Raw genomic sequence first — 12,386 nt, forward strand, 5'->3', positions numbered from 1 at the left:
AATTAGTATTTAATATTTAAATATTCTGGATTCAAAAAGCATCAAAGAACTCAACTTGCAAAGTTAGTAGATGGCCTTTAAACAGATAACTCCAAAGAACTGATTCTTTTTAAAATAAAAGTCAGAAGTAGACTGAGGAAATAAAGTCTGTATTCTTTGAAGAGAATATTTACATTGCTTATAAGATATGAAGAGGCGAGCAACCTTGCTAACAGTCAGAGACAAGATTATTTAAATTACATACCTAGTTGCCCAAACTGCCACATCCTCAGTCTGGAATGGGAAGAATTCCATCAGCTAGCCACAGCAAGCACAGTCGTGCATTGTTGCACATTTCAAAGACCATACCCACTTTTTCTTTATCAGATCATGAATTGTAAGCTTTCTAAAAATGCCTTGTGAATACAGAGATCCAGTTGACCCAGAGTTCACAGTGCTTCGTAACTCCCGGTCAGCACTGGAGTGGCATTTTGGGTATTTTCTCCTTGGTCTTGTTGCCTGAGCCTGTCCTCCATTACAGTTACCTTCTGAAGATTGTTCTTACATATAGCTCTTCAGAAACAACTTTCAGGGGAAAAATGAGTACTTCACACAGAACACCAGTGAAGGCAAGAGAATTTGTCAAGCCTGCTAATGCAATCAAAAGTGGTTGTCAGGTTGGTGAACAGCTTGATTGTGTTGTTGGCCTACTTTCAAAAAAAAAAAATAAAAGCTTCAAAATCTTTCATTAATTCAAGTGTGGTTATGATAGGACAGTCATAGGAATATACTTATAGCAAGTTCTGTGCCATCTCCTAAGAAAACATGTGCAGAGACTCTTGGCCCTGAGAGGTAAAAACAGAAGCTCTTACTTTGGAGCTCACATACTTTGAGTTCCACTGTGTGAGTTTAATGAGACATAGCCATTTCCAAGGGGCGGAGTTGTTGTTTTGCTTGTTTTATTTGATTTTTTACAGCACTGGAGATTGTGTCCAGGGCTTTGCACACATTAGACAAACATTTTACCATTGAGCTCTGTCCCTAGCCCTGTAACATGCTCTCTGAAGGCAATTACATGATAATCAAGGAATAGCTCTCTCACACATGAAACTTCACCTAGAGACTTTTAAAAGCAGCTAAATCTTATCTAGATTCATTCCTTCTGCCTTTTCCTTCTAATTTATTATTCCTTTGTGGTCCGTAGATGTTTTCTGTTGGTTTAGAAAAATAATATGCAGATACGAAGCAAGCCTGCAGGCTCTTGGCAGTAACACAGCAGTAGAGCGAGAACCTCCCCTTCTCCTAGTGCTGCCTTGTTTGCTACTGTATCTTCAAGGGAATTAACCAAGATCAAAAGACCAAAAGGATGGGCAATTTCTTCCCTGGAGACCAAATTTTTAGGCTTTCACTGTTTTAATTCTCTTAAACTGATCAGACTGCTGGGTAATGGAACAGAGCAGTTAATTGAACTTTTATAAAGCACCAATTCTGTAAACAGAGCAGTGTAATGATCACTGTGACACAGCAGCTGTGAGCAGATGAAAGCAGGGTCAGCACCTCATGTTTTCATTGTCTTGACAGAAGTTCGCAGCCTTGAAGAGTTTCCTCTGCCTTCCATGCTCATTTTCCACTAACTGGTTCTTTCCTGTGTTCATTGCTGTTGCTGAGCACCTAATCTGTATCAGGCTGTGTGCTACAGCTGTGTTTTCAGTGACAAACAGGCTTCCATCCTTTCCCTCTTGGGAGCCCGAGTATTAGAATCTGTCTGCCACCCCCTCCTCTCTCCACTCTGTTTCATTTCCTCCTTCTGTGTTTCTCTTGCTAGCTGGCTTGCTTGGTTGCAGATTTGGCCTCACTGGCACACCGTGCCACCCCATGACCAACAGTAGGAAAGCGTGGTGCTTTGGGGATGGGGCATTCTACTCTCATGTTCGATTGCACCTGGAAAGATGTCAGACAGGAGACAAATCATCCACTGTCAGACAGTGCCTTGAGGAGTTAAGGGTCCAGCCTCAGTTTTCTAAATCCAGGAAATCAGTAATATATATACATCTAATCAAACTCGAGTGACTGATTCGTGCTCCTCAAAAGTTTGAAAACATTCTATACCAGAATACTAATTTTTTTCTTTACTTTGGGGGAGAGTCAGTAGATAAAGGAACTACTGGCCTTCACTTCTTCACTTGTTCTTCTCTCTTCTCTCTCTCTCTCTCTCTCTCTCTCTCTCTCTCTCTCGGTACGTTCATAAATCAGAAAGGTGCTCAATGAACATACAATTAAGATCCTATTAACTGGCTGTGTATACTAACTGTACCATTAGTATGATGATGAAGTGTTGGCTTCACTAAAACTCTCTCATTCCTCAAGGCTCTCCCACCCAGCTCCCAATAAACAGACCTTAGTGCGTTAAAATTTTAGGGAAATCCAGTGCACCCACCCTATTTTAAAAATAAAATTGCCATATGATACAACATAGGTTAACAGAGTGGGATCTGCCTTCATTGTAATCAAACTTTAGAGAGCCAGGCTCTGTATTTCCCTTCATTCCTTGCTGTGAGAGACAGACACACTACTCTGAGCCAAACTTCAGAATTCGAATGTGGCTAACCTCTGGCACACTCTGTGTGTGACTCTTACCTCTCACAGACTTATTGAGGAAACTGAAAGGGGATTAGTGATGCTCTCAGGTACAAGCTGGACTTCATGTTTGTTACCCTGTCATCTACCATTGCACCCAGCTTAAATCCCAACCACCCAGCTCCCAGGCAGAGTGAATTATTCTCTTCTCTGAATCCACAGTGGTTTTCACTGTTTCCTCTGTCTCAATCACTTTCTGTACAGTGACTTATCTAGCAGTAAGTGTGAGCACAAGTTTTCTCACTTACCCACTAGCCTTTGTCTTCTTGGTTCCTAAGAAAGAGTGTGGCAAATAATTGAGGCTTAGTAATTCTCTGGACAATTTATTAAGAGTGTCTCTCCAGATAGCTAGTGTAGTCATTTGGATGGGGGTTCAACAGCCAAACCGGCAGCCACCTGCTTGTGTGAAGTCTTTCTAGAATGCATCCAAACTTTTTCCAGCCACTTAGACATCCCCTCATGCTACCACTGCAAAGCAAGGTGATTGAGAGAGAGACTGTACATCCTCTCAACATAAAATATCTACTCTCTGTCCCATTATGGAAAAAAAATCTCACTGATTCCTGGCCTAGAAGTATGCTTCCCTCTGTCCCATTATGGAAAAAAATCTCACTGATTCCTGGCCTAGAAGTATACTTCCCTCCACTAAAAACTGCTTCATGAACTGTGAAAAGGGCTTAGTCATAGGTGGCCATTTGTCTAGAATTTTTTTAAAAAGTCATATGCCATCACTTTTGATCTACCGAATACTACAAAGATAACATAGAGATGCATCGGATTGCATCCTGGAGGATTGCCCTCTGGTTGCTCTCAATAGAACTGGGGTTTTCTTACTGGAATTGGGGTTTTCTAAATGTGTCTGCCTTTGCATGTCATCATTTTTCCTCATATTTGAGGGACATCAGTAGAAATGGGTATAGAAAGAATCCCATAATCACTGCCTCAGTGATTAGCCTGTGACTGAATGTCAGTTCAGTTAGCAGAAATAAAAACTTTATTTCTCCAGAGGTATGTGAAACAGGATTCTATGGCTGTAGCCGACATGAAAATACCTTCCTGGTCCATTTCCAGGAGCAGTCTTATACTGAAGTTTTGTCTCTAGACTTTCACAGAATGGGCGTTTGTCGAGTCAAGTTTAACTAGAGTAAACTAAGCACAATCAGCTTTCTGGACTCAATTTCTAGAGGTCAGTTATTCTGTTTATATGGGAGCTCTTTTTCAGTGACCTTCGTTAAGTACCATCGTAAATAGAATCTTGTTCTTTAAAGGCTTTACGTAATTCAGTTCTTTACATAATTCAGTTGCGCCAAGCCTTTGAGTTTAGGTATAAATACTGTGTCCGTGCTCAGAAGAGAGAGGATGCATGCTTCTGTATTTGGTAAATAAGCTTCACACAGGAAGTGCAACTAAAGTAACCACTGAAGGAGTTTTTTAAAAAAAGAAAGAAAGCAATTGGGGCTGGAGAGATGGCTCAGCAGTTGAAAGCACTTGCTGCTCTTACAGAAGACTCAGGTTCAAATCCCAACACCCACATGGAGGCTAACAGCCATCCATAACTTCAGTCCCAGGGAATCTGTTACCCTCTTCTGTCCTCTGCAGGCACTGCACCACATGGGTGCACTTACATACATACAGGCATAGCACTCATACACATAAAATAAAAATAAGCAAATAATTTTTAGAAAGAAGTAAAGAGGTTAGAAGGCATGTAAGGCAGAATGATGGTGTGAGCAGACAGGCACATATGTGCATTCAAAGAAATGGATTATCTCAGTCATTGAACCACGTGCTTTATTCAGGACAGAGAGACTGAGCATAAAAGTCAATAGGTAGGTTCATTCTATAGCTCTAGAATTTAAGTATCTTAGATGCCTCAGCTTATGGGTAGGGAATCACAGACTATCCTGAGCAGAGAATAAAAAGATAATGGCAGAAAGTGTGGGGAAGCTGAGTGAGGAGACACAAGGGAAGACCTCTATGTGAAGAGGAGCCATGGGCAGATTATTTAAGATCCATGAAGCAGGAGGTAGCTAGATAAGAAGTGAGTCAATGCCAATCTTAGAACTTGTTGCCTTAGAACATGTGGTTCATCACTAACAGCAAGTAGGAAGTCAAAGGCACTGTGTACAGTGGGGTGTGTGATTAATTGCTTTTTATAAATAGAGGAGGTCCTGAGCTCAGTAGAGAAGCCAGGGCAAGGAGGTAGGTACATCTGGGCATTCTTGTCATAAAAGAAGGAATAGTCGAGTGGCTTATTAAGCAGATGCCATCCAAGGAAGACTTTAGGATTTAGGTATCAGAAGAGCATTTACTACCTTTGGAAAATGAGAACCAAGTTGCTGCAGCTTAAAGCTGAAGTGCTCAGTCTGGGGTCCTAGACTTCTAATGGGGCACAAAAGTAGTATTGGAGAAGTTTCTAAAACCTAACGGAAGTCTTATATAAAGCTAAATAAACAAGTAATCAAAAAATGTAATGAATGTTCCTCTTTCCTGTACTTATACCAACACACTATTGGGTTTTATACAGGACTTAAGTCCTGGTGTATATTAAAGATGAATTTGGGTGCTTTAAATGGCAAAGGACGCTATTCTTCAATCTTGCCTCTTCATTTCAGGGTTTCTTGGAAAATGCTTTGGCAAATGTGTGAGATAATGATGTGAGGTTGCCTAGTAGCAGGCTTTGTGATAGGCAGAATCAGATTTTTAGTCCTAAGATGTCCAAATAACTACAATACTAATAGGTTACAGTGTATCTCCTCGTACATTGTCTCAGCTGTCCTTCTCACCACTCATTAAAACATCGCTCTGCTACCTCTAATTCAGAAAATAATTAGGCAGGCTCCTTTTAACTTTGCACTGGCCTAGCCCTTAAGAGTTGCTTAAAGATTGATCTGGAAGAATTCAGCTCATTCTTTTCTTTGGCTTCTATTAAGAAAATTGAAAACCTGCTTTTTAAAGTGTCCATTAGCAAAATCACCTTGGAAGATGTCTATTTTTTTTTAATGGGTGTGTGTCACATCTGTGGCTGTTTAATTCAGTTACTCAAAGAATAATGATGCAAATATCCGTAATAAATATTTGAAGCGAGAAGTGAATTTTTGACACAGGCATATATCCGAATCTTGTATTCCATCACATACATTTTAAGGAATTATTGTAATCTGCTGAGAATCATTAACAATATGAAAAACTCATGGTTTCGAGTACTTGGGGTGTCTGTTAGTATGCTGTATTACTAGAGAGCTTCAAAACTGCACTTCTGAACAGGAACTGTGTGTGTACCTCACATTCTTTTTTTTTTTTTTTTTAATTTGTGCTAATTTCCATTTAGAAATTTCTCTTGAAGTAGACTAAAATCATGAACCAAATTAACCTGTAAAGTTAGTTGAACACTGTCTTAGGAGGTCTCTTTTCTCCACATCCCATGCCAAAACCCCTAGACATTAAGAAATTATCTTAAGATAAAGACAGACAACAACAATTAAGAAAGAAGTTTCACACACACACACACACACACACACACACACACACACACAGGGACATCAATTTTAAAATACTGTTCGATCTCAGATTAATGAATATACTAAAACATGGCACCCAACACTGTCCTTTGCTGCAGTTTCATCTGTCTTCTTAATGTGAAATACATGGCCCACATCTACATTGAATTCCATTCTCAAAGCCTGTCTTCTGACTGGAATCTTTTGCAATCCCTATCCCCCAGCTGTCACTACCCTGAGTACAGATCAGACAGCTCTAAGCCCTGAGGAGAGTTGAGCACCTCTGTGTCATGGCAGACCACACAAGTTGTGCTCCAACCAGGTTTTAAGAACCTTCCAGAGATATATTTTATAAGAGAGCTCCTGTCTAAGAAGCAACCCCACCCCATGTTCTGCCCCTCTGATGTCCCAGGACTGGCCAGAGGCCACCAGCATGGGAAGACTCAGAAGGGAAAAGTTTGATTCTGTTTCTTCCTGAAACTCCCAGACTTGAAGAAATGATAGAAATAATGTTTTCTATTAGGCTTTGGAGTTGTGGCTAAGTTCCTTCAGAAGACAGGAAAGCCAAAAGTAAGAAAACTCTAGAAGAAAGATCCTAGGCCCTCAACACCTAGACTTAGAGCCAGAAACAGAGTAAAAGGAAAGTCACCACAACCCCTGTTTGAAGGAAGTGTTTGTTCTTGATCATTTCACCATTCCACAGTGTTTGATACTGTGATGTATAAGTGTCTGTTCAACAGGGCCCTCCCTGCTCTAGTGAATGCCCTTCAACATGGCTGTATTTCCTATGTTTATAGGCAGAACATCCATTGTTTTCATATGCGTTGAGGAATTTAGGCAAAACCTTTAGATTGAGAGATATACTGACTTTTGATTCATGGTGTTGAGGCATAATAATAACTGATGTTTTCCACATCTGTGTCATAGATGGTGCCAAGTGTCCCAAATCACTAAGGACATCCAGCTCATTTGCAGTGCAAGGAGGAAAAATTAAGCGCAAGTTTGTGGATCTGGGGTAAGCACCTTCTGATGGAAAAGTAGCCTTCTGTAAAGGGGAGATTAAAGGAGGAATTATTACCATCTTCTTTCTAACTGTATGCTGTCATTGTAGGGCCCCTTTGCGAAGGAATTCCAACAAGGAGAAGAAATGGAAAGAAAAAGGAAAGGAGGCCAGTAGGTTTTCTGCAAGTAGCAGGTATGGGTGGGTGATTTAAGTACATAGATTTGTTTCTAGAGCTAACTCTCTGGCCCCTCCTCCATTGTTAGCCAGGAGAAGTGGTCAGTGTTTCTAAGCCCAAGTGATAGACCTACAGTTGTGATGCAGGAAGAACTGAACAGTCCATTCATTTCTCTCTTCATTTATAGCTTTGGGCATATGCATTGGTCACTAACTGCAGAATTACTGTCACATGAAAAGTTTCAATAACTTTAAATACAGCTGTGTGATAGTTTAGACATATTTCATGTTTGTTGCTGGATTGTTGTTTGTTGTTTGTTTTGGCCTGGCTAATTTTACATTTAAGCATCATGTTGGCATTTAAGACTGTCCTGTCCACATGTATGTAAGAATGACCACCATCTCTTGATGGATATGGCTGTGTAATGGATTTGTAAGCACTGGCAACTGTTCTTACTTTTTTCTTTTATTCTTTTTTCTTTTTTGGTCTTTTTGAGACAGGGTCTCCCTGTAGACCCAGCTGGCCTGGAACTCACTATGTAAATCAAGCTGACCTTGAACTCACAGAGATCCACCTGCCTCTGCCTGCCAAGTGCTGGGATTAAAGGTATGCACAATCACACCCGGCTAACTGTGCTTACTTTTCAATAAAGATTTTCTTATTGAGAAGTAAGTTTGGAACAGCATGTTTTCAAGTTTTCCTAATTTTAGTCTGAGGTTACATAATTTAAAACAGATTTATATAGGGAGAGAGTCAAGCACAGTATACTGAAACCTGCCTGCCTGAACTTGAATTACAGTTCTCCCCTTCCTCCTTTTAAATCTTGGACAAGTAGTTTAGCCCTCACTGCCTCTGTTTTCTCACATAAAATGAGAGTGATCATAGTTCTTACCTTATAGCATTAAAGATTAAATAACTTTGCCTATGAAGCATTTCAGATGTTACTTGGTACATAGGAGATATTAAAAGTAATATCAAGATGGCAACATGCTCCTGTTATTATGTACCATCTGAAATGCTGGTTTTACATTTACCATTTTATTTAATCTTTTTAATAAGATTGTGAGGGCAGACAGTAATACCATCCATTTTTTTTTATGCGTATGTATACTGCATGCATGTATGTAAGTGCACCCGTGTCATGCAAAGCCTGCGGAGGTCAGAGGAGGGCATTGGATCCCCTGAAGCTGGAGTTACAGACTGTTGGTAGCCACCATGTGGGTTGCTGGGAATCAAACCAGGGTCTTCTGCAGGAAGACTAGTCTTCTGCCAGTGCTCTTAACCCTGAGCTATCTCTCCAGCCCCAATACCATTCATTCTTGATATAGGATTCCATCTTCATAAAATTTGGTTGATTTACCTAGGGTTATACAGCAGTTCAGTGGGGAGCAAGATGGGGCTTGAGCCTCCTGTCTACATGTGTTTCCAGCATACCATGCCAGCTCTAGTGATTTAATATCTAATGATGCTCATGTCACTCTCCATGTCAGAGACTATGGAAGAAACACAAAATCCTAAAGATAAAATCACTGGGGATCACTTAGCTGCTTAATAGTTGCCCACTGCTGTTTCATTCATTCTTTATCTCCCTCTTCTCTAGCAATACTCCTTGGTGAGAAATTGGGGTTGGGTGAGGAGACAGAATCCCAAAATTAATCCTAGTTTTGCTAGTCTTGTTTTCCTTTAAGCTCTACAATGGAGAAAGGGTAGAATGCCTCCTTACATTGAGGGAACCCCAAGGAAGGGAAGCAAATCTGAAGCTACAAACAACTCAGAAGCAGTATGACTCTGTTTAGTTTTAGAGCAAGAACTATAAAAACATCGATTTTTGTGCCCTAAAACTAAGGACTATTAAACATACTTAGGAGAAATATAATGAAACCACTTGCAGGAGAGAACACGAGCTGCACAAATGCATGAGGACAGAAACTCAAACACCTCACAAGTGCCTCTGTCCCTCCTTTGGTCTCTGAGCGTCAGTGTAGTCTTGGCCTCTTGCCTTTGAGACTCAACCCAAAGAGATGTAAGCATAGGAGCCTTCAGAGGGGAAAGTGTTTGAATTCCTAGCATATCAAGCACATCTTGCTGTGTTTGCGGATGCTAGTATACTATATGCAAACCCACAGTGAGTCACGAGTCACCGGTGCCCGGGTTGCCGCAGCTCAGGCCATTTTTGAACCCCCAGCCAGTGTGTTAGTAGCTGCCTAGTCATCCCTGTCTCTACAAACGTTAATCCTGCATTCCCACTGCTTCGGTGATCAAAATAATTCTGCAAGTACCAATGCCACAAAGTAATTTTCAATTAGAGTCATAATTTTATAATTATTAGTAATTACAGTAGAACTTTCACAAGGTAAAAAGAGATTACATAATTGAAAGAATAAAACAAGAGGAGAACTTTTTTTATTTCAAAAATAAGTTTTGAGCTATCAGAGTAATTGGATGACACCAATCAAATGTGATAACAGCCCCAGTTCTCCTATATGAGTTGATAATGGACCCAGAACCTATGAAACATATTCCCAGAAGAAAAGAATTACCACCCTGTGGGAGCTCAATGCAGTGCTGTTGGTTTGGTGGGGCCCTGAAGGCAGTGGACACACACATAATCCACGGCAGGGCACATCAGGAGGCAATTACAGAGAGGAACAGGGAACTGACTCTTTACCTATGTAGCTTTCTCAGAAAAAGGAGTGAAAGACTCACAGATCAAGTTAATAATCTTATCTCTTAGGCTTTTCATCCAGTTCTTATTAGGTTGTTAAAATCTGTTGAGGTCATCAGTCAGTTATAACCTGTAGCTGGTAGATTTTAAAGAGGCAAGACTTTCTAAATTTAGTATTGGTTTTCATTTTTTTCTTCCCCACCAAGAAGAGTTTAGAAAAGAGTTTGCTCTGTTGTGTTTCTTGTGAAGCTATAACTTAGACACATGACCAGCATGAGACAGAGAAAAGAGATGAGGCTAATAGTCATAATATATAAGCACAGCAAAGAAATATTAATTCAGTGTGCATAGTGAGCGTTCTGATTTACGTAAACACCATAGCAGATAGCAAGCAAAAGAAGCATTAGGTTACCAAAGCTCGTTCATCCCTTTAAGTATACACCACAAGATGCACCCTGTCCTGAACTATAGAGTGGATATTAGTGGAGGTGTTAGTAGAGCACCTACCTGGAGAACTGTCAAGAAGCCCCTGTTTAGTCTCAGTGGACAGCCCCATAAGCAAATGTGTGTGTGTGTGAGAGGGAGAGAGAGAGACAGACAGAGAGACAGAGACAGAGAGACAGAGACAGACGGGGGGACTGGTAAATGGTAGTATATTGGGAAAGCGACAGAGAAGGGAGATGGCTCTCCTCTGTGGAAGTGAATCAGTATTTACCTTCAAAGAATGAACAGCGGAAAAATTCCTTTTCCATAAGTAAGTCACCTTGGTTTCCTACCAAAATAGAAGTGGCCTGGATTAAAAGTGCATGGTGTCTAACTCCTGTATCTATATATGCCATCCAGTATGGCCTCTTCTGGCCATCTGTGGCTACTGAGCTAGTCTACACTGAGATGTGCTATAGTAGAAAACACGGCATTGAAAGACAGTGTAGAAAGAGAATTATAAACATCTTGCTTTTTATAATATTAATTGCGTATTAAAATATTTTAGCTCTGAATTTTAGGATACATTTATAATTAAAATTAATTCTACCTGTGTTTTTCCATGTGGCTACCAGAAAATTTTAATTTATACATGTGATTCATGTTACGTGTCTGTTGGATGGTGTTGATTTGATGGTGATTCTATGAAAACTGAATGTTTTTTAAACTCTAGCTCATTATTCAGTTAGCCTGTAAATTAGCATGTGTCTACTCATTATGTCTCAAAATTCTTGTTTACTTTTAAAAGTACATGCTTTATAGTATAATTTATTTTAGAAGTAAATTAAATAAGGAAAAATAAGATAATGCAAAAAGTGTAGTTGGTACTTAAACTGCATCATCTTCAGCAATGCCTTCATAGTAAGTACAGTAAGAGCCTCACACTGAGAGCTGACAGCACAGTGTCAAAAGGTAAAAGCCCGAACTCAAATCTACCTACGTCATTTATTTTGGACAACTTATTTATCCTGTCTGTACCATAGTTTCCTCATCTGTAAATGAAATCACTCATTCCTCATGTAACCTCCTAAAGCTATGGGGAAGACTGAAGGGGATCACATTTAATGCATTCTAAGTCCTTAATATCTATCATTGTTGATATTTAGAGCAAATTTGCTGGGAAGGAAAACAAAGTATTCTCCATCCATATTGTATTAGCAGTCTTGTTCATCTAAGGAAGACTTTTATAATAACTTGAAGAACAGATGGGCTCTATGGAAAACTTCAGGCAGTCCTTCATAGTACTGAAGTGAGTTTTGGATTGTGTCCTATGACAGATGCCTGGAAGACAGCTCTGCTTTGATACTGGTTAGACAGAACCCTGCTTAATGGTCATCTGAGCTGAGTAGATACACCTTTTAGCAGTATCAACATTAGAGGAACACCTCTCCTTACCCCTGGGTCAGAGAGAGTAACACTGTAGGTGCAGAGTCCCCTTTAGAGGGGCTTGGTCTTGTTAATAAAATAATTTAAAAACAAATGTGGAAGGGCTCTCAAAGACAGTTTTATCAAAGTTAGAGCAAAGAACAGGTCAGGCCAGCTGAGATTTCCGCAGGTGCTGGGAGGAGAGAGATGGAAGGAAAAGGAAGGAAAGTTACTTTATAGTGAGAGTGAAAAGATATGCCTTGGAGGTGGACACATGAAGAAAAGAGAAAGAACCTGGCACCAAGGGCTTTTGTTCTTTGTAGGGGTACAAAGTCCCCTTTGCCAGGTAAGTAGACCTTCACATAAAAACTACACTTTACCCTTTGAAAACGACCAAGGAGGAAATACTTAACGTTAATACTATTTGATTTAACCTTCTAGTCAGCTAGGAGTTGCTCTGTGTAGTCTAGACCTCAGAATGTGACTAAGATACAAAGGAATAACAATAGTTTACCTTTTAGCTTTGTTACCTTTGAGTCAGAAAAGAATAGCTAGCTTTATTTCCTGTCATCAGTTTAC

General features: G+C 40.0%; 1 protein-coding gene across 7 annotated transcripts in view; it reads left to right on the top strand.

Moving 5' to 3' along the window:
* The window catches only part of Ppp1r9a (protein phosphatase 1 regulatory subunit 9A), a 337,004-nt gene that overhangs the window by 305,756 nt on the left and 18,862 nt on the right, over positions 1-12,386 (top strand). For 5 of the 7 annotated variants that reach the window (XM_029558365.1, XM_029558368.1, XM_008822569.3 and 2 more), the window contains 2 exons: positions 7,044-7,131; positions 7,228-7,311. The exons of the other annotated variants lie outside the window; for them this stretch is intronic. In XM_029558365.1, coding sequence (XP_029414225.1) covers positions 7,044-7,131; positions 7,228-7,311 — 172 coding nt within the window. The remainder of the gene's footprint in view (positions 1-7,043; positions 7,132-7,227; positions 7,312-12,386) is intronic. 7 annotated transcript variants of the gene reach the window in all.

Source organism: Nannospalax galili, unplaced genomic scaffold (assembly GCF_000622305.1).
Source record: "Nannospalax galili isolate Female #2095 unplaced genomic scaffold, S.galili_v1.0 scaffold85, whole genome shotgun sequence".
Lineage (NCBI taxonomy): Eukaryota > Metazoa > Chordata > Mammalia > Rodentia > Spalacidae > Nannospalax > Nannospalax galili.